This window comes from Solanum tuberosum, unplaced genomic scaffold (genome assembly GCF_000226075.1).
Source record: "Solanum tuberosum cultivar DM 1-3 516 R44 unplaced genomic scaffold, SolTub_3.0 scf00007, whole genome shotgun sequence".
NCBI classification, from domain to species: domain Eukaryota; kingdom Viridiplantae; phylum Streptophyta; class Magnoliopsida; order Solanales; family Solanaceae; genus Solanum; species Solanum tuberosum.
In genome coordinates this window covers 1167292-1189303 of record NW_006238933.1, presented here as the reverse complement: position 1 = coordinate 1189303, position 22012 = coordinate 1167292, and the positions used below count along the sequence as shown (strand labels likewise).

The following is a 22012-nucleotide window of genomic DNA, read 5'->3' as shown; positions in this document are numbered from 1 at the left end:
TTTTGAAGTACAAAGCTCACATTTATTGGAGTCTTGACAATATTGAAATCCAAATGCTTGAACTTGTCAAGTACATTTTCAATCACATCAGTAACTTCAATGTCTTTCATATTGAAGTTACTTTCTAGCATATGCTTAGTAGCATTTATGTTAGAAATGTCTCTTTTGACGATCACAATGTCATCAACATAAAAACAAATAATGACCTTGTGATTTGGAGTGTCTTTAATGTAAAAACATTTATCACATTCATTAATCTTGAATTCATTTGCCAACATAGTTTGGTCAAACTTCGCATGTCATTATTTGGGCGCTTGTTTTTAGTCCACAGAGTGACTTAACAAGTTTACAGACTTTCTTTTCTTTACCAGAACCACAAATCCATTGGGTTGTTCCATGTAAATTTCTTCCTCCAATTTTTTATTTTTAAAAACTGTTTTCACATCCATTTTGACGAATTTGAAGGTCATATACCGCAACTAGCGCAATTAACATCTGAATTGATGTAATCCTAGTTAGTGGCTATTATGTGTCAAACAAGGCTTTCTTATTGTCTAAACCCTATGACAACAAGTCTTGCTTTGTATTTTCCAATAGTTTCATCAACTTTCTTTTCCTTTTGTAGATCCATTTTGAACCCAAAGGTTTATTTCCTGGAGGAAGATCAACCAACTCTCAAGTATGGTTGCTCAAGATTGAATCTTTCTTACTATCGACAACCTTTTCTCAAAGAGAATGAGTCCACAAAGGACATAACTTTTAGAATATATGAGACTCATTTTCAAGAAGAAATGTTACAAAATCAAACTCGTAGGAAGTAATTTTGTCCATTGACATTTACTACGCATCTGAATCTCTTTATTAAGTACATTTCTCCTTTGGTTCTTTCCAAGGTCGTTTAGACCCTTCACTTGACTATCCGATAGTTCGGACTTATGAACCATAAATCGACATGCTTTTACTATTTGTAGCATATCCAATGAACATAAAATCCACAGTCATAGGTCCTATTTGACCCTTTCGGGAATAGTTCCCTCATTTCCATTTCTCATATGGAATAAACTGTATTGGAAATTGTTAGATCACTATCTTTCAAGAGTTATTGCTTGTATATACTTTAAGGGAGGACAAACAATTCTCTATCAGGATACAACAAAGCATGAACAAACACAACTTTTTGTTGCTCCCTTTCTTAACAAACAAAAGTTTTTTTTAAAATAAAATAAAATTTGTTACTCCCTTTACTAACAAACAAAACTTTTTGTTTCTCTCTTTCTGAACAGACAATTTTTTTGTTGTTGTTCTCTTTTGCTATAATGATAGCACCCCCCACAAATTTTATGGTAAACTTGAACTTATAAATAGGACATTCAACATTTCCTTCAAAGTTCGGTTTTTTCCTGTCAACAATTTCATTAGATTGAGGTGAGAATGTGCAGTAATTTGATGGATGATTCCATTTTCCAAATATATTTCTGCAAAAGAAGATTCATATTCTCTACATCTACCACTTCTAATCATGACAATCTCTTTATCTAACTGATTTTCAACTTCAGTTTTGTATTGCCAATATATTTTCATTGCTTCATCCGTACTATTCAGCAAATAAACATAACAATATCTAGTGCAATTGTCAATAAAATTTATGAAACACTTTTTTCTACCACGAGATGGTGTTGACTTCATATTACAAATGTCAGTGTAAATCAATTCTAAGGTATTAAAATTCCTTTCAACAACACGTACTTGACATTTTGATTTATTGCACTAGAAGTTAGGCAAAACTTCTAAGTTGATCAGTTTTTGCAAGGTTTTGTAATTGACATGTCCTAAGCATTTATGTCACAAATAATTTGATTCGAGCAAGTAAGAGCAAACTGAAATGCTAAGTTTGAAAAGACCTTCTGTGAGGTAACCTTTTCCCACAAATATTTTGTTCTTTACTTTTTATAACTTTCTCAAATACAGATATTGGTTTAGTGTCAACACCTTGCCATATGTCCTTTTTAGAGGACCTTTCCATAACATTCAATTTGTTATAGAATTACCCATGACCATAGTCTCATCGGTCCAATAAGCGCAATATGACCCAAATGTTTGTTTTACAAAACAAACATAACAAATCATTTTTCACCAATGTTCATGTCTATACAATTGTTTTTTGTTTTAATAGACATATCTTTTCATGAAAAATCACAATATTTAAAGTGAAACTTTTTCATCAAAGATTACAATTATTTTCAATGAGTAATATAATTTTGTGGTTTCATACTAGTCATATCATATACTAGTAAAGAAAGACTCAACGACCACAATATCAATTATACTCCAAGAATTTTGTGGGTCTAACATAATACAATATTGTCATTAAATTTCATATCTTGTACTTTTAAATTTAAATTAGATAGTAAGTCTAATTTTGTCTTTATCACAAGTAAAGAACCCCCCACATTTTCAAAATGTTCTCAAAAATATTTTTCAGTTATTTGAAATTATTTTCCACATATTTTTTTCCATGCTTACACATTGGCAACACGAAGCCTTCTTTTGGAGATTTAATCCATATAAACACTCATTGCAGGCACAAAAACCACTAATTTTATGTCACTAGTATTTTATATTTCCTTTTTGTCACAACTAGACAAACCACTTAGTATTTAGAATACTAACAATAAAGATTCAATCTTTATACAACTTGTTTCTAGTTTAACGATAAAGTTTTTATAATTCTTCTAATTGTTAACCGAATTGAACCTTGAATTCTGATGAAGTTTTAATATTCTTCGAATCAGTTTCACATTCAGACAGAGTAGTTAAACCAAAAAAGGTTTTTAATCTCCAGAAACCTCAAATACAACACTGTTTCGAGCTAACGATGAAGATTTTATCTTTTTCAATCATTTAGCCTTAATATTCTTGACGAAAATTTTGTACTCTTCAAGTCAGAATATTCATTCAAACAAAGTATTTAACAAATTGGTGAAGTTTCTATATTCTTCAAACCAATGCACAATCTGATTTGTTCGTGAAGTTCTTATATTCTTCAAACCAAAGGAGTAAAAAAAATAATCTCCAAAAGTCAAACACAATCAAATTTCACATGGAGTAGAAAACTACAAAAAGAAAATTTCCTCTTCTAAACAGAATACATATCGTAAAGATATATTCTGAGATCATCACATAATGACCATCTATCCTAACATTTATGAAATAAATATCATAACTTATAAAGGATAGAAAAATAATAATAATCAAGGGAAATAAAGATAAAACCTGATTATTACCCCCATTGAATCACATTCTATTTGTCAGCAATGATTCCATGCAAGTCACTTTTCTTGCTAATTTTTTCCTTCTTTTCCAGTTTCTATCATATTCCAATTTTCCTCAGAAGACATTGAATTTCAACGAGAAACTAAACTCATGTTCAAATATTGTTAGGAGACAACATCTGTTCATTTACTTCTTCTCATAGTTATATAAAACCAAGAATATAGGAATTCAGATTAGCAAACCAGAACCAATAAAAGATGAAAAGAAAAACACACAGAACTATCCGAGTCCACAGAACCCACTGTGTGTCCTTAAGAAATTTAATCCCCTCAAGTACCCGAGGTTGCAGATTAATTCCTGTCAAGATAAAACGGATTAACCATTAAAGAAGTAGCGGTACCTCAAACTTCGATAATTTCAACGAACTCAAAATGACAACAACGAATCACACACACAGACACAATTGATTTTGTTTTGTAAGAAATGTATGCAAACGAAAGGAAGTAATTCGATGTAGAAAATGAGAGAAAACCTCTCTATTTATAGCCAACAAAGGGTAAAGGTCACAACACTTTGGAAAGAAGACAACCTTTCAGAAAGGTCACAACACTTTGAAAAAGGCATAACCTTTCAAACGGTCACAACCCTTTAGAAAGGACACAACCTTTCATAAAGGTCACAACCCTTCGGCATAGTCACAACTCTTCAGGAGAGTCACAACCCTTCATTTCCTGTTCACACCTTTAAAACCCAACACCAGGTCCCTTGCAAACTTTTCTTGGTGATTTCTTGAGAAGACTTGCTGGCTTTCTCTCCTTTTGAATGAATGAATTAATTTGTTGTTTGTCATGTTGGTTAAGTCAATCATAAAGAGTTATTGACCGTTGGACAAACAACTTCGTCCATTCTGATTGGTGTAGTACGCTGACGCCTCACCAACCTCTGACAGAACAGCTTTACAGTTGTACCCCATTATAGATCTGGATGAGAGAACTCAGCCAGGGACTGGGTCCCTGGCAGACAGTCTCGTCCGCTCTTCCTATTGGTGCAGTACACTACACTTTTCACCTACCACCTGACATGACAGCTTTACAGTTGTACTCCATTTGAATCTGGACGAGAGCACTCTGCCAAGGACTAGGTCCCTGCATTTGTGTGGATCATCAAAACACCTAGAATATAACATTTCCCCCCATTTTGATGATGATACCATCAGTCCCAATAACAAGGATTTGGTTCCTTGTTAGATCTCTAAGTTTGTTAAAAATCAAAACTTAACATCAGCTCCAAAATAACAGATCATAAGACACCCAGCTGGATCATAACTCTTTTAGCATTTGATTTTATACTATTCTTTGGCTCTTACTTCTCAAAGTAACTAAATTCATTCCTATATATGAATGCACAACAAATGGATGTAGATCTTCTATCATCAAAATATCCATCTCAATCCGTGTTTGTAAAAGCTTTTATCTAGAAGTGATCATGTTTTGAGAAAATAAAACATTTTTTCTAGAGTAAGCTTTATATACCCCTATTATGTAGTCATGCATTCCTAAATAAAAGTGGTACATACCTCAAGACTCATTTTGATTAGAGGTCTTAAAAAGGACTATGAATTGATTAAGAATGACCTCGACAAAGGATGAAGGACCAAACCCCAAGGAACAACATGATTACTAGGTAAGTAGACTAAGTATCAAGGAAAATAATGACAAATATAGGGAGATTCTCAGTGAATGAGTGAAAGGTTATTTCCATAAAAGACTTGAGTAAGGGCATATATCTTACTGCACAATGATGAAGCTAGTTCTGAGGGAGAATATTGCAGTTGAGTGCACCTGGAAATGGAATATGTAGACTGAGTTATGTTAACTTTTTTATGAGTTTAGTATCTTAAAATGGGGAAATTGATGAACTAATAATAAGAGCTACATATGATTTATGGAGAGATACAATATAGAGTTTTTAATGTAGTTCAGCTTTCCCTCCGGAATTACTCCCTCATTATCGCTGGTCTTTTGGACACATTCTTTTATTACCTACAAACAAGTTTGGTGCGCTCAAACTTAATGAAAATAAACTACAAAAAAAACAACCTCAAACCAATATATATCTCTTTAGTAATTTTTTAGCATTAAACATATGAACAAGTGTGTAGGGATGTTAATGGGGCTGGCGGGGCAGTTGCGGGGTAAACCCGCTTAAACCCTTTAAGATCTCAACCCGCCCCACTCCGCCCCACATAACATATTTTGTTGTTTTCAACCCGCCCCGCCCCGCCCCATCCCACATATTTTGGAAAAAACATTTCAAATAATAGGCTCAGTAAGTTTCAACTTAAGAAATTAAAATTTTGTTAGCTGTTAATCTCTAAAATTAACATGTTATAACATTATTTTAACATTACAATGTTTTATAACTCTTTTAGATATGTCAGCAACATTTTTTTGGTAGATTTGAATTGGTTACATTTGATGTAATAACAAAATATTAAATGCAAGTAGTGAGATAATTTTTTCTTCTTTCTAGTTTCTTAGTCATTCAAAACAGTTTACGTAAAGAAATTATAAATAATTTCTATCACTCTTATAACATGTAAGAAGTTAAAATTAAGTTTGAACCCACATAAAATCACATATACCCGCAACTCGCCCCGCCCCACATTAATTTTAAAAAAACTCACTTCAACCCGCCCTGCACCCACCCGCCCCGCATCCACCCCGCCCATTGCCATTCCTACAAGTGTGCTATTTTATTTTCTCTTTACAACTTTATTTTATTGGGGGTGGAGTACAGATTCATAAGAAGGTGACAAATTTCATGAAGCTCATTAAATTCTTTTGAAGTTTATGCACCTCCATTATCAGGCCTAAAAGTTTTTAGATCATAGTCTCTCTGTGTTTCTACAAGTACTTTGAAAATTTTAAACGTAAGAAAAGCTTCTAATTTTAACTTTAAGAAATAGACTCAAAAGTCTTTCTACTAAGATCATCATTATATAATAATAAAATATTTATTTTTTTCAAAAGAAGGTGGGTTAATTGACTTACACATATTAGTAAGAATAAGATGGATTGATTTGGTTGATCTTGACGTGATCTTTATTCGAAATTTTTTCCTTACATATTTTTCAAGAACACAAGCTTCAAACAACTTATTGTGATGGTTGAGTGAAGGCATACCGTGCACCAAATTCTTTCTCCCACTCATTTAAGTGCATCAAAATTTAGGTTTCCAAATCATACGTGCTAACACTATGATTTATCTTGCACATTAGCTTCAAACACTTGATATTAATGATTTAACATTCAAAGAAAATAATCAATTCTTTACCGTATACACTTTAACAATTATTTAAATTATTTTGTATATGTTTCATATGAATATCATATTCCTTTCAAGTAATTAGTTCAAATTTAGAATATTAGTTTCTAATTTTACACATAATAAACATCTTTTATTTAGTTTGTGGTCACCATCTTTATCTGAGATAAATATGGTATGTATCCTACAATTTGGTTCTTTGAGGTGTCTCCAAAAGAGACATTACCTCTCACCATTTTATTGATCTCTAAGAATGTATTTCTCCATCCACACATATGATTTATTGATTCATTGTCCAAATAGAACGAGCTAAAATTATATTGTCTTCTTTTTTAAGTATCAACAACAATGTTTACTCATCTTTTTTTTTCTCATAAACATGATTAGCTTTCTTGATCAACTGACATTCCCAAGAGTATTGATCAATTTTTTATGAAAATTATTATACTCAAATTTTATATTTTTCATACTGTATTCCATTTATTTATTTAAAGTAATCACATCATCTTCTCCCTCTTTTGTCCACGACCACAATCTTTAAATATTTGGTGACTTTTTATCTTCATTATTGAAATTGTTATCATAACTTCTTCCTTTTCCACGTTCACCACGGCCTCTTCCTCATCAATTTTCTCTGTAATTCTTTTTACCTACACTATCTTTGAAGGATGCCTTGGTTTTAAGAAGATGCTCCAGTGGCTCTTCTTATTTCCTATTGATCTTTTAGTGGGATTGTAAAGAACCATTATACCATCATAGAATTCAAAATATTTAAACTCTTTAATAACACACATCATATAATCAAATTTAAGTATTAAAAAAAAAATTGTACTACACGCACATTATTTACTTTCTCCCTATACCTTTTTTATTGATGCACAATAGCCATCACTTTTGAATAGAAATTCGAAATAAATTTGAATACTTTCATTTATAACTTAGAAATAAGTCAGTTTGATGTTTTATCTTTTTTACATTATCAATGCACTTGTGAGAATCTCGTAAAATGTACTAATATTATCCACATTAAATAATAAGAACAAGAAGATAACAAGGACACCAAGCTTTTTTTTACATGGAGAAATAATACTCGAGCGACAAAATATAACATAACTAAGAAATTTAGTATATTTGATATTCTCAAAATGACTAAACCACACTAAAAAAAACCTCTTTTATTTTAGACACCTCATCATAACATGCTCACACTCCCTATTTTCCTTTATAGACCTATAACTATCTATCTGTGAACGACTCTCAACTCTCATTATTTGTTTCATTTGGTTGGTCAAAATAAGGAGATGAAGATCTTCTTTTATTACCTTGAGAACCATTCTTCAAGTTATGACATCTGAGTCTAACTCAACCCCAAAAGATAGCACTTGAGGGGAGGTTTGTTCAAGTTTATATAAGGAGATCAAATTCTCATCCTTCTACCGATGTGAGACTTTTTAACACTCCCCCGCATGCCCAAACCTCAACTGGAGCGTGAATACTTCTAAATAGGGGCCCAATATTGGTGAACAACAAATTGGGATGGGTCTGACTCTAATACTATGTAAAAATATGATACATGGACCTAACTCAACCCCAAAAGCTATCTCTTGAAGGTAGGTTTGTCTAAATCCATATAAGGAGACCAAATTATCATTCCTCTACTGATATTAGACTCTTTAACACCTACTTTTGGATTTTGTTTTCAAATTTATTAATTTTGTAAGATTAATATTATTTTAGGCATGGCTGACATACTTTTGGAGAAGGGCGAAAAATCACGAAGTGGAGGCAGATATTGCAGAAGAGAGATTACAGTTTTGGATCGACCAAGGTGGCAAACCTTTCACTTCACATGATGCTGTACATGGTAACACTTTACCCCCTATCTTGTGTAAGGCGAATAAGTTATTTTCCAATATTCTTTAACTTATGAAAAATATTTTCAAACTAAAAGAAGAAGAAAGAATAGCCACCCCTTGAGTGCTTTGGAGGTGTTACTGTCGTTAAACGTACTATTCTCTGTCTCAATTTATATAACACACTTTTCTTTTAAGTCAGTTAAAAAAAGAATGAGCTATTTCTATATTTAGTAATAGTTTAACTTCAAAATATTCATTTTATTCTTAATGAAATGATTTATAGTCATACAAACATCTATCACTTATTTTAGATCATAAGTTTCAAAAATCTTCATTTTTTTCTTAAATTATATGTCAAGTCAAAGTAACTCATATAAGCTGGGACCGAGGGAATAGGTTTTTTGGTTGACAATTTAATAGTGTTGTTTTAAATTTAAAAAATATTTTAATTTTTAGAGTTAAGTTTTTAACAAACTTTTGGAAAAACAACTGATATCTTTTTTGTAGTAGGATAAATTATTTTGAATTTATGTTAGGACAATACTACCCTTATTAAATACATATTTATCAAATATCCATGTTGTATGAACAAAATATAATTATATGCATTATAACCAACACATCTATAACTTAAGTCTCATAAACTTGCTCCCTCTCAATTTTGCAATTTTAACTAATATTAAATGAAGAAAAACTATTCATGGGCATCAATAACAAATATGAAGCCTATTACCTATGACATGGGCATCAATAACAAATACTTGAGTCAAGACGTCCGTGAAACACAAACAGATGGAGACTCTCATCATATATGGTTTACAATCTTATTAACATACGCTTAGCTAGATAGGGGTATACATGGCCCGGGTTAGTTCGGTTTTTTTAAATACCAAACAAAATCATTTGTATCAGGTTTTGAATCTATAAACCAAATCAAACTAATGAATTTCAGGTTTTTCAACCTTGGTTTTTTTCCGAATTTTTTTGAGTTTTTCATTAAAGTATTCATACAAACATATAATTAACTTGTACTTCAAATACATTTTACTCCTACCGAAATACAACTATCAAAAGTGTTCTTCATTTTACTCCTACCGAAATACAACTATCGAAGGTGTTCTTAAAAAGACAACACAAAATATAATATGAGTGATGACACTAAAATATTCAACAAAAAATAATAATGAAACCACATAAAACAAATATTGCAAATAAATAAGTCATAATGAAAATTATCATAATTTAAAAGTACTAAATTATACTAAAATAAGTCTAATAATATTAATTACATGACTAAATATTAAAGAAAAACTAAAATTAAGTTATGTAATTTAATTGTCAAAATCAATGTAAAACTAAAGAACACATATTCAACATTATTGTCATTCTTAGTGTTGAATTATTATTCTTTTGTTATCTTTAGTATTGATTTGATTTTGATTTGAGCTTTATTAGAGTTACTAATAATATCTATGGACCATAGCCTTTATTGGACCATTAGAAGTTCTAAGTCAAATTTGACATAATATGTTAGTAAAATATAAAAACTATGAAAAAATATAAGAAATATTTATAAATTATATAAAAATAAATACTTTTATGTATGAAATAAATTTAAAAATTATAAATATAATGTTGGGTTGGTTTGATCTTGGGTTGATTTTTCAAGTTAAAATCAACCCAACCCAAGTATAGTCGGATTTGTTTTTCAATACCAAATCACTAGTCAATTTTTTTTCTCGATTTAACTCGATCTACAATTTGGTGTAGTTTTTGATTTGATTTTGTTCACCCCTTACCCTTACAAATGCTCACCCGAGCTCGTAGATGAAGATGTGTGAGAAAAATATCTCAATTGATAGAGATTCCAAGTTTTCTACTTTGTTTTTTTTATTAAAAAAAAAAAACAAGCTTTCCTTCAAGCTTCAAGTATGGAGAAGTGAGATTCCATGACCTTCCATGGTGAAATAAAGTCGATTCACGGAGGAATTCACTTATCTTGACCATGTGAGTGATGGAAAGGAGAGAATTTGAGAAAACAACTATTCTAAACACAATCCAAAAGTTTCGTGCTTTGTATATATCCTCTGATGCATAAAGTGAGAAGTGTGTCATGATGACATCTACTATACACTACCAGTAGATAAGTCAAACCCCATAGTCCGAAACCAGGAGTAACGCGCTATCACGCGTAAGAAAACACAAGGGGAATGGGGGACAATATCAATATAGAGGAAGGAGAGTTAAAAAATATAAACATAAAAAATTACCCAAAGACCTGACATCAGCTGCTAGTCGAGCTTCCAATCAAAATAGGAGTACAAAAAATTATAAATACAAATATATATAGAACTATCTCCGAATGCAAAATAAAGACCAGTCCTATCGAAGAGAGAGGGAGATCGGAAACTCTGAATGTCATGAGCTCACCCCAGTCTTTGAATCCCAAAAGCTGCTCTACACGAGTCCCAAATAAATGGTGAAAACTTGTACTATGATTTGCAGAATGCAGAAGTGTAGTATGAGTACCAACAATGGGTACTCAGTAGGCATAGTCTAACTAAGTTCCAAACTTAAAGACAATATAAAGAGCACGTAAATAAGAAAAGCACAACACACGTAACTAACGAAGGAGTATCACGTGATAATACAAGTAAACAAAGATGAAGAAATAGAATACACTAACTAAGAGACCGAAACAAGGGAACATACCTAGATGCGCTAGTCTAACAACCTAATCACGACAAAGGATGCCAACTAAACAAGGATACCAATGGTAAACACCACTGCTCCACATAATCACCCAAAAGGTCAATCAAACCTAACCGAATCAAAAACACCAAGATAGGAAAAATTACAACTGATATACATAACTACTATAAAATGATCAACATAAGATACACAACCATATTATAGAACAAAAACCTAATCAAACCCCCATAATCCTGGAAGGTACACAACAACAAACATAACCCAGTCAACCCCCATAAGACTGGTTGGTGCAAGCAACAATCAATTATATTGGTGATCGAAAATGAATATGAATGCAACTTATGTGATAGAAACCAACTAAGACATCAAACCAAGTACCACACAACCAAGTATATATACCTACCTCCAGCCCATGACAACTAGGTAGGACTTATGCGGATATCATCATCTTGTTCAATGTGTCACATGACCGAAGGAACCATAACGGACTCGAGAAGTTTGTATACAATGTTTGATCCCGATTCAGGACTTCCAAAGCTATCCATCCCCGTACCAGATCTACTCTGTCATGGTAATAGAGGTAAAAGTAGCCAAATCAATAGAGAAAAGCGGCACCGACACGCTGACTGATCAAGTAAAAGGTGAGCACATCCAGATGCCTCCAATGTCTCAAAAACTAATTTATCAAAGTGATCCAAGTGGTACAACTCCCGTCAAAACCAATTTTAAAAGAGTAAAAGCAACTTTTTCGAAAATAGTAGTAAATATCTAATGCATGAGCTGGAGTCATACCACAAAACACGTGAAATAGGTATCAAATGTAATGTATGCCATCACTAGTATTCAAACAATAGCAGCTTAACAACTAGATAAACACTACAAACTACCACGCTTCCAAAGCATAGAAAACTAACCTGAAGTCTAACTGGTCCTCAACAAAGGCCTCGATCCTAACAATCTACCAACATCCTCAACAATAACAACATAACAATATCAGTAGTACCCACGAAACAAAGGAATCAATGAAGAATTCGATAGTCAAAGGGGGGTGGATAACTCAAATATCAATGTCTTACCCCGAACATACAACTCAAGCTCCCAACCGAGCACAACTAAAGCCAATCATGTCTACGACAAGCAACTAAAGTCTGATCACTAACATAAGGTACAAAAATCGTAACAACCACTATATGGAGAACCTGACAACTAAAAGGATCGCTAAAACACGTGCTTAAACATCTAAGTCACCAGCTAAACTAAGGTCTCAAGTATCAATTCTAAGGAGGATGATTGCACTAACTATGCTATAAGCAAGTGTACTAGCCTAAACTAAGGATTTTACCACCTAGGACTAGCCAAAAGCTTATATGGGAATCAATAGAAAAGGAAATAAAGGATGGATTCCTAGAATCCGACATATAAATCACATGCATTTTATACTAAACATTATCTAATGGAGCACAATCAAGAAAAGTAGATTGTAGCCTACCTTGAAGCCGATCATATGCGTTCTAAATTCATTGCACTGGAGCTTTCCTCTTCCAAAACACCTCTGATCACCACGACACTTTCATAGAAGTGATCACAACATCAATACAGACGTTTAGACACCAAAACTGATACAATTAGAGACGCACCCAAAATTGAGTTAAAAATAAAATTGTGGGACCCGCACTAAAAATCCTAAAATTGACCTTGTACTTGGGTCCTAAACAACTTACTGAACTTGCCCCCAAAAATTGGAAAATTCAAGCTCAGTATCACAACATGCATGAAAACGAAATAATATACTATTTAAAGAAGCTCAGGCAGTCCTTCGGGATGGAAATGAACCTCGAAGATGCACTTCCCGCACTCTCCTGATAACCCCACGATAAAGCCATGCCAAAACCTGACAATTAGGAACTAGAACACCCAATCAAGAGCTCCCAAGCTCGAGATATCCAACTTTAAATATGCCAATTGAAGCTAAATTAACGACTAGTCTTTAAAGTAAAGACCAATAAAGTGACTTTCGCGAATGCAAGCATCTGGTAACGATCATGTTGGTCAACCCTGGGTCCACTACTAAAAAAAGGTAAAAAAACCACGGACGAAAAAATGACGGACTGCATTGCTTCAAAAAAGCGACAGCAAATGCAACACTGTTCGTCACTTTTTTCATTTTTTAAAACTTTTTAGATTTTTTTTTATAAAAGCGACGGACAGGGCCTCTTCGTCCGTCGCTTTTTTTTAAAAAAAAAAACGACGAATAGGACCTCTTTGTCCGTCCCTTTTTTTAAAATAAAAATTACACCAAAATTATTTATAAATAATTTATATTCATATTTAATTAAAGCGACAGACTGTATTGCTATTATTTTAAAAAATAATTTTCAGAAAACAACGGTGTCCATCGTTTTTAATGTCAATTATTGTCAAAATCAAGCTCAAAATTAAATATCCCAATTAAAATTTTAATTGACCCAACTCAAGACCCATCAGACAACCTATTTACGCTACCTATTTTTCCCCTTCTAATCATAATTGTCCATCTCATCCAATCCAAGGGTTTAGATCACATCTTCTTCTCTTTTCATTTTTTATTAACCAAAACCCTAAAGTCATATCCAATTCTGTCTTCTCTCATTCAATCACCGCCACTGCTCTCCTCCATATCTCCATCAGATCCGATCACCCACGAAAGTGAACCGCCATTTCTTCCTTCTCCTGCCTTAAATCTTGCGAGAACCTCCTCTGCTGACTTTTGTCTCGGTCCCATCGACTCCAACGACGACCACCGCGACCAAACTCCCTCTTCTTTTCCTCGACTCTCGTCTCCTTCATTTTCATCAGTCTTAAGTTATTTACTTTAAATTAGATTGTATAATTTTTAAATTAAATAAGTTTGTGTTTCTTTAATTTGTATAGATCTGAATTTTTTATGTTTGTTATTATGAACATTTAGTCAATTATGTGTGTATTTTTACTGTCATTCTTATATGGATGTTTTTACTACCTTTCTTTGTCATAAAATTGATGATTTTTGTGTGTGTACATGATTTTGTATGTGGAATAAAGGACTATTAATTAATTGTATTCATATTCTCTGTTTGTATAAAAATGAAAATGCAGAAAAGCGACGAATTGTCTGTTGCTTTTTTGAACTTTTTTTTAAATATTTTTTTCCAGAAAAGCGACCGCGTCCGTCGCATTATTTTTTAAAAAATTAAAATTTAAAAATTACAATATTGTCTGTCACTTAAGAAAAGATAAAAAGAAAAAGACCCTATCCGTTGCTTTTTGAAAAGCGTCGAGCATAAAAGCAACGAAAGTGATTGCGTCGCTTTTCCGTCGATTTTGACCAAAACAACGACGCAGTCCGCGCTTTTGGCCGTTGTTTTTTGACAATTTTTTAGTAGTGGTCTTCTTTGCGAATGTGGGAAGCCACCAGTGAACGCGAAAGATCCGACCCACCACTCTCCGCGATTACAGAGCTGGGTCTGCGAACATGATGACCAGGAAATTTAGTCTCCGTGAATGTGTCACCTGGCTCGTGAATGCGAAGGCTAAAACCATAGGCATTCATGAATGCGACGCTAGGCGCGAAAACACCTAGAACAAGTGAGTCTGCACCAAAAAGTGTTGCACCATTTGACACTTGAAATGTGCAAAATGTCTCGATGGGGACTCAGAATTCGTTCGAAACCCCATGCACACAAATGAAATATGATACCCCACCAAATTTGGCATTCCAGACTCAACAGAGATGTGGACACTTCCAACTGAGGTTGTTTTGATGAAAAGTGAGTCTCACACTCGAGCTTAATTTTAATCCAAATTCTACAAGGGGGCTTGGAATGAGCCTAAAAGTCTCGGGATCCGCATCAAAGGTCCTTCTCGGCCAAATTTGACATTTCGACAAATATTGCACAATTTCTCTTTTTTTGTGCATTTTCTTAAAGGTCCTTTTGTGCAATTTATCTATTTTGTTCCAGATGGAACTATGAAGCTGTGAATTTCTCTATTCTCGAAGGTGTTTTTGCACAATTTCTCTATTTGGTGCAATTTGCCTAAAAACCTTCTCTAACAAAAATATTCATGGACCATCACACACTTATACTATTCTAGGCCTTAAAGTTTACCAAATGACTAACATCAGACGCTTGTCATTCATCACTCATAGAAAACATAATGTCCATGACTATACTTTGGAACATGTTCAACCACCATATTTCATTCTTTAAAACTTTTATTCAAGTATTCATGCTAAAAAATCTACTACAATACTAAATTCCACCTACTGTATCAAAATCTACCTAACTCATCCCAACAATAAGCCATATAGGAATCAATTATGTACCAATAATCATAATTTAATTCATTGCAAACATAATGGCATATCAAGAAATAGCTATAAAAATTTGAAATTAGCACGTAGTATCTTCTCAATATTATCATGAAAACTATTTAGAATTAATCAATCAACGAAACAACCAATATCATACTAAAATCAAACTATGCTATAACTTTCAAAGCTTGAAGCTTCGCAAAATTCACAACAAAAAAATTTGAAATAAGCATAATGATAAAGTTGGGTAATCGGTTTTTCATGAAATAGAGAAGAAAATTTACTACTTTTGAAGCTTTTTGTACCTTGGGGAAATTTTGTGTTTGTGAAAAGTGGAAAGGCAGAAGCGTCGGCTAGTCAGTCACGGACTACTTGGGGAGAGAAAAATGAAGAGATTTTTTTTTTTGGGGGTAGGGGGGTAAAAAATGGGCTCTACTTGGGGCCCTTTATCTTTTCTACCACCGAGGTACCTCAGACGACAAGGCTAGGCGTGTTACCTAAGCCCTTACGTGGTGAGGTGTCTTGGACGTGCCCCATTCAAATTTGGTTTTTCATGTTTTAGTCTCTCCATTTTGTTTTGGCTATATGTTAGACCTCTGTACCTGCACATAGTAACAACAAACCCTGTTAAAGTGGATTTCCTCCCACCAAGATCCTTATTTAAGGTCATGACATACCATATTTATATTTTTCTTTTTCTTTCACTACACACTACAAATCACGGATTGTCTCCTGAAAAACGCTTGATTTAATGTTGTGGCATGATGTATCATCATAGTGGTTTGTACTATGTGGTTCTTCATAGAAGTGGTAATATTTAAATCTCTTCATCCACCTTTTTACTCCCTCTACTAGCGATCTAAACTTGGAATTCCATTCTTTTTTATGCCTAACTACACTATTTAATAACTTAATGATTGAAACAAACGTGTAATTCCTAACTTCTTCTCCCTATGGACTGTTTCACTATGTCTTGAGCAAGACAAAATGTCTGAAGTTATACCACTTCATTAATCCAAATCTATGGAGGGATCAACAATTTTTTAATTTGTTCCCGCACCCCCTACAAGAGCGTACCTTCTAATTGTCTGAAGTACATAATGCTGCTACTGGCACTTAATTTCCTTTTAGCAAGAACCATTTATATAAGAACATATTTACTAGCATATGACATGCCCTAATAGAGTACAATTGTATCGTCAGGTACAATACTTTAGCCATCCCTGTAAGGGAATGTATGAACATTCACAACTTCATAATTCCATCTGAAATTTTGTGCAGTCCTAAGTTGTGCACAAACTCCCATGAAATTATTCAGATGTTGGATAGGATTGTTCTCTTTGGCGTCCCAACATAATACTTTGGCCTGAAAGGCTTTGTCCAATGAATCTTTTTATGATACATCAGAAGTAAAATCTGTCACTGTGATAGATGATAATTTTTCATAGATGGATGATTACCTTAATGGTTTGTAAGCGTTGAGCACTTTCACTTTGCCATATGATCTCTTAGTAAGCAATTGAGATGCCACATCAATCAGAACTTCAAATCAGACTCAAAATCAAGGATTATAAAATCCACCAGGAAGATCAATAAACCAATTTTTACAAATACATCTTCCACTATACCTTCAAGCCTAGCCAAAAGCCTGTGAGTTAGTTGTAAAACAATAGTAGTAGATCAGGGAGAGCCCAACCCCATCTTCTTGAATAGTAATAAGGGCATCAAATTGATGTTAGCCCTCAAGGCACATAGTTATTTTTCCTTCACCTATTGCCCAATTGAAATTTCAATATTGAAACTTCCAAAGTGATTCAAATTTCTAGGTAAATGATATTGAATCCAAGATAAGCATTGTTTACTGAGTGCTATTGTCGCTTGTTCGTTCAATCTTCTCTTGTTGGCCTTGGATACTGGGAATGCCTGGCAATATATCAGCCAAAGGAGTATTAATACTTTTACCTGCTTCAATAGATTGAAGAACTTTGAGAATATTACCTCCTCTTTCTGCTTGTTCAACTTCTATGGGAATTAATGAGGAGATCTTACAGCTACTGGTGTAGGCTGCTTCACAATTTTTTCTTTTGACATCTTAGCGTTATTCTTGTTAACCGTTGTATCAACCACTACTCGCACCTGCATATTTTCACCCAAATCCTTACCACTTCTAATCATAACAGAATTAGCATGTTTCAAATTGGGATCCATATCACCAGGTAGACCTCCAAGAGGTTTCATATTTTGTGCTCTGACCCATCTATCTTTCTAAAATATGGATTGCTATTTCATGGTTATTTTTGCAGTGTCTTCCTACTTTTGTTGCCCATTTACCAATTTGTTCAGCACCTCTTTGATATCATCTAGCTAGATCTGAACTAAATTGCTCTGACTATGCTGATAGCCTTGTTGATGACCCTATGGTCTATATATATATATATTGATTTTTTTCTCTAGTTTACACCTCAAGAGAAATTTGAGTGTTTCCTTTAATTAAGGTTATAAGCATTCCCAAAATTCTGATGTCATATGCCTCTATCTGCCTTACCCATTAAATGTATAGACTGTGGACGTATTTGTTGAATGATAACCCATATAGACCTCACATAACAAGTGAGCTTTATGAATCTAGTCAACTTAAGCTTGCTCATGCGCCTGCTCCATGAGAAATTTGTTCAGCTAACTAAAGTTGTTGTTCATAGTTGTGATTTGTGCATGTATACTAGTTATCCTATCAACCTCAATCATACCAACTTCTTTCTTTATACACCTTTATATGACGCACTATTCCACTCTGTATTACTAATTGCTAATCTAATCAATAGGAGCACTAACTTGGTATATGTTTTCTATAGTGCCGCCTATCCTCTTGCAACTGAATCCAAAAATAGTTTAGAATAAATATATAGAATATCGATAAATGTTCTAGGACCTCCTACGTCTGATGATGATAAGGAACAACCAACAATAACATTTCAAATCTCTCCCACACTTGGGAAGGCCTTTGCCTAAAATTCGAGTATCTCATTTCTCAACTTAGTTGTCTTCCTCAATTGAAAGAACCCTGCAATAAAATTCTTCAACTCATGAAATGATAGAGTTGGGAGGTTTATCTTAAAGATGCCTCTTAGCTTCCCCTAATAGTGAGAATGAAAAGGGAAAAGTCTAATATTGTCCGATGAGAGTCCCCGTGTGATGTTCGTATCTGTGATCTCTATGAAATTTTGGAGATGCACTTGTGGATCTTCATGTGGTAAAACTGTAAACTTCCTTCTTGAGTGCAAGATTTGCACCATATTTTGTTTTAACTCCTTTCTTCTAGTAATGGTAGATTTCATGATACTAGACTTGATGTTTCTTACGAGTGGAATTTCCTCTTCGAGCATTTTTACTAGGGCTAGTGGTTGGTCTGCCATTTCAGTCGATTGTTGGTTGTGTTATTCTTGCAACAAGGCCTGATACCTTAACCTCTAATAAAGAAACCTTTTTGGTTGGAATATAGTTAGGTTTACGTCATCTTTCGTAAGGTTAGCCTAACTTTATAGTATAGCATAAACCTGTCACCTGCAATGACAATAGTTAAGATCAAATTGTTAACACTTATAAAATAAAAATAACAAAAAAAATGTCAAACTCGTCAATACTTAAGTATCCGACAATGATGCAAAACAATTGTTGTCTCTCAACACACATGCAAGTGTATGTGGTCGTAAAGTAATTAAGTGATTGCAAGTACTCGAATGTCGAATCCCATAGGGACTCAGCATTGACAAGACCTTGATTTAGTATATTATAATTACAATAACAATTATTGTCCAACTCTAGAGAGTAAGTTTGTTGTATAACGATAGTAATTACTATCCTAAAGAAAGAATAATGAAGTGAGTAGATTGTGGAAGTTGTTCACAGAGATCTCCTAGGGCTATGATGCGTGTCTAATTCCATCATATTTACATATAGTTGTTAAAATAATTTAAGATATATAATAAATAATTGATTCAAAAGATTTCTATTATGCTCATGGTCTATCGAGCCTCTAATCGTCTATCCAAATTATCCTCATACTATATCGTTGAGTTGGGATAATCAACTATTCAAAATGAATTTACATATTTTACTATATTTTTGTCAAGGAAGGAAAACTAAGCATGTCTCTATCCTAGCCGTAACACATTCTACTCTCCTTAACTCACATTCTACTCCTATTTTTCCTCTATCGAGTTCAACGAGCAATTATTTGCTTATCATATTGGTCGTGACACAATATATTAGTAAGAATAAGATTAAGACAACAAAATGTAACTGTAGAATCCACATTAAAACTCTGTCTATAAAATATTTTTTATATACTATTACCATAACCCTGAGTGGAAGAATTTTAGCCACTCATAATCTGATTACAAAAGTTATACTTCATGTAGCAATAAGAAATAAAGTTAAGAGGTAAAAAGGCAAGCCTAAGAGAATTGCGACTTTATTCTTGATGTTTGCTTCTACAATTTTCGTCCTCCTCTAAAAATGACCAAGGATGAGTATTTATAATATTTTAAAACACCTAGAAGATCTATCCAAGTCACACTGGGAAAAGGAAAATTTCACCCGTCTTTGGAACCTGATGGTGTGAGGTAGTGACCCTTTCTCTAGCCCTCGCAGCACGTGATCTTCTTTCACGCCCTAGAGAACCTCATGTAGTGTATGAAACATTGAGGGGGGGGGGGGGAATTCGACCCCCCTTCGCATTGGGAGCCATGTCACGAGACCCGAAGTTTTGCCTTGGGCTTGGCTTGGCAAAATCTTTTTATTTCGTTCCATAATTTTATCCTTTTAACCTACACATAGAACATCTTTAATAAGTGCGAAAATATGAAAATTGTTATAAACCAGAGTATTAAACTTAGATTATCCTCAAAATAAGGTATAAACATACGAAAGCATGACTAAAAAGAGTGTAAATATGCCCCACATCACAAACTTAACGAATAACTTTACCCTTCCTTAGAGTCCTCCCAATATAATAAAATATGAGTTTTACACTACCAAACAAAGATAACAAGACTCATAGTGACATATAAAAGAAATGAGTTAAAAGTCAATAAAATGTCAAACTCGTGTCATAGAGTCAAAATAAAAAAATTCTTTCAATTTTTTTTACAAAAATCCCAAGTGTTCCAAATCTAAAATTACCAGTCAAGCCGACCTTAAAATTGTCAATTAACAATGTATTGTACTAGAGCTAAAAGTCCCCCAACATTCTCAATCAGATCACAAGTTAAAGCGACTAAATTAGGTGTGTAATCAAATGTAAGTGCCAAAACAAAGATTAAAGTTGAATCGAAAACAAAATCACTCTAAGATTCCCCAAATCCAAGCTTTACAACTCCCACAAATATATTTTGTGGATTTGAAATTCGTCTATTTGAGAAATGTTCTAAAAATGTAGGCTTCATGTGTCAAAGGCTAAGTTGATGCTAAGCGTCTCCGTAGCCTCCATATTTATTGCATTTTTAATATAAAAAACCACCCTTAAACACCCTAAAACCACCTAAACCCCTTGAGGTACAAACCAAACACATTTTCAATTCAAAGTCACCTTATGAACCTATTAGTACTCTTAAATCGCCAATCTTAGGTCATCTAATCATATATTTTACCAATGTCAACTTTTATTCTTTGAAATACTAAATTTGGCTCAAGCATTTTGAATTATTCTCTAGCTCCCTGGGACTGTCAAAATCAATCAACTAAGTTGAAATCATCATACAAACCTATATGACTTTTCAATCCCCAATTCCAAGCATGTTAACTCCTAATATTGACTTTAATCAACTCTTAAGTTTTAAGCTTTTAATTTTGTTTTTTTCTTTGAAATATACTCGAGTCCTTGGAAATGGGGCTTGTTTCGCCTATCCTATCTAGGCATAAACCATATATTGAGGCTATAAAAATTTCACTTAGGAGAAAAGAATTTTTATACTCATAAAAACCACATATGTCATTACACCAAATAATGTTTGGAAAATAAGTTGTTGACCAGCACTTGGGGAGGTTTTCGTCACATATGTCTTCTTTTTCACTGTATTAGATACCGACGTCTGTATCATCGTAGGGGCACTTCCCATTTCTGAAATCCAGTAACTCAAATACACAATCTCAGGAGTGAAAAGCTAAGTTTCACCATCCTTTGACTTACGATATATTGGATTCAGAGTTGGCGCTGAAACATCTTGCCTTTTCTAGCATGGCATAGTTGTTGGTGAACGTTAGCAGTTCATGCTTTATGTGGTCAACAAATTTGGTTTCTTGATAAATTCGAGACAAATATTCTCAACTATATAAAATGTAATTGCATTGACATTTGATACTTTTTCTTTGTGCCTTGGGTGTGTCTTCTTACTGATAAATCATAAAATGTGAAGTTATAAATTTCTGGTCAAACAAAAATTGGTCACGAAAGTAATTATTATTTACTTTTTGAAAATCTCCTTATAAAATGTTGTCGCCCCGCCCCCCCCCCCCC

General features: G+C 33.5%; 1 protein-coding gene across 1 annotated transcript in view; it reads left to right on the top strand.

Moving 5' to 3' along the window:
- The window catches only part of LOC102584666 (coiled-coil domain-containing protein SCD2-like), a 38873-nt gene that overhangs the window by 15838 nt on the left and 1023 nt on the right, over positions 1-22012 (top strand). The window contains exon 16 of the mRNA XM_015308960.1: positions 8338-8464. Within this exon, the coding sequence (XP_015164446.1) occupies positions 8338-8464 (127 nt within the window). The remainder of the gene's footprint in view (positions 1-8337; positions 8465-22012) is intronic.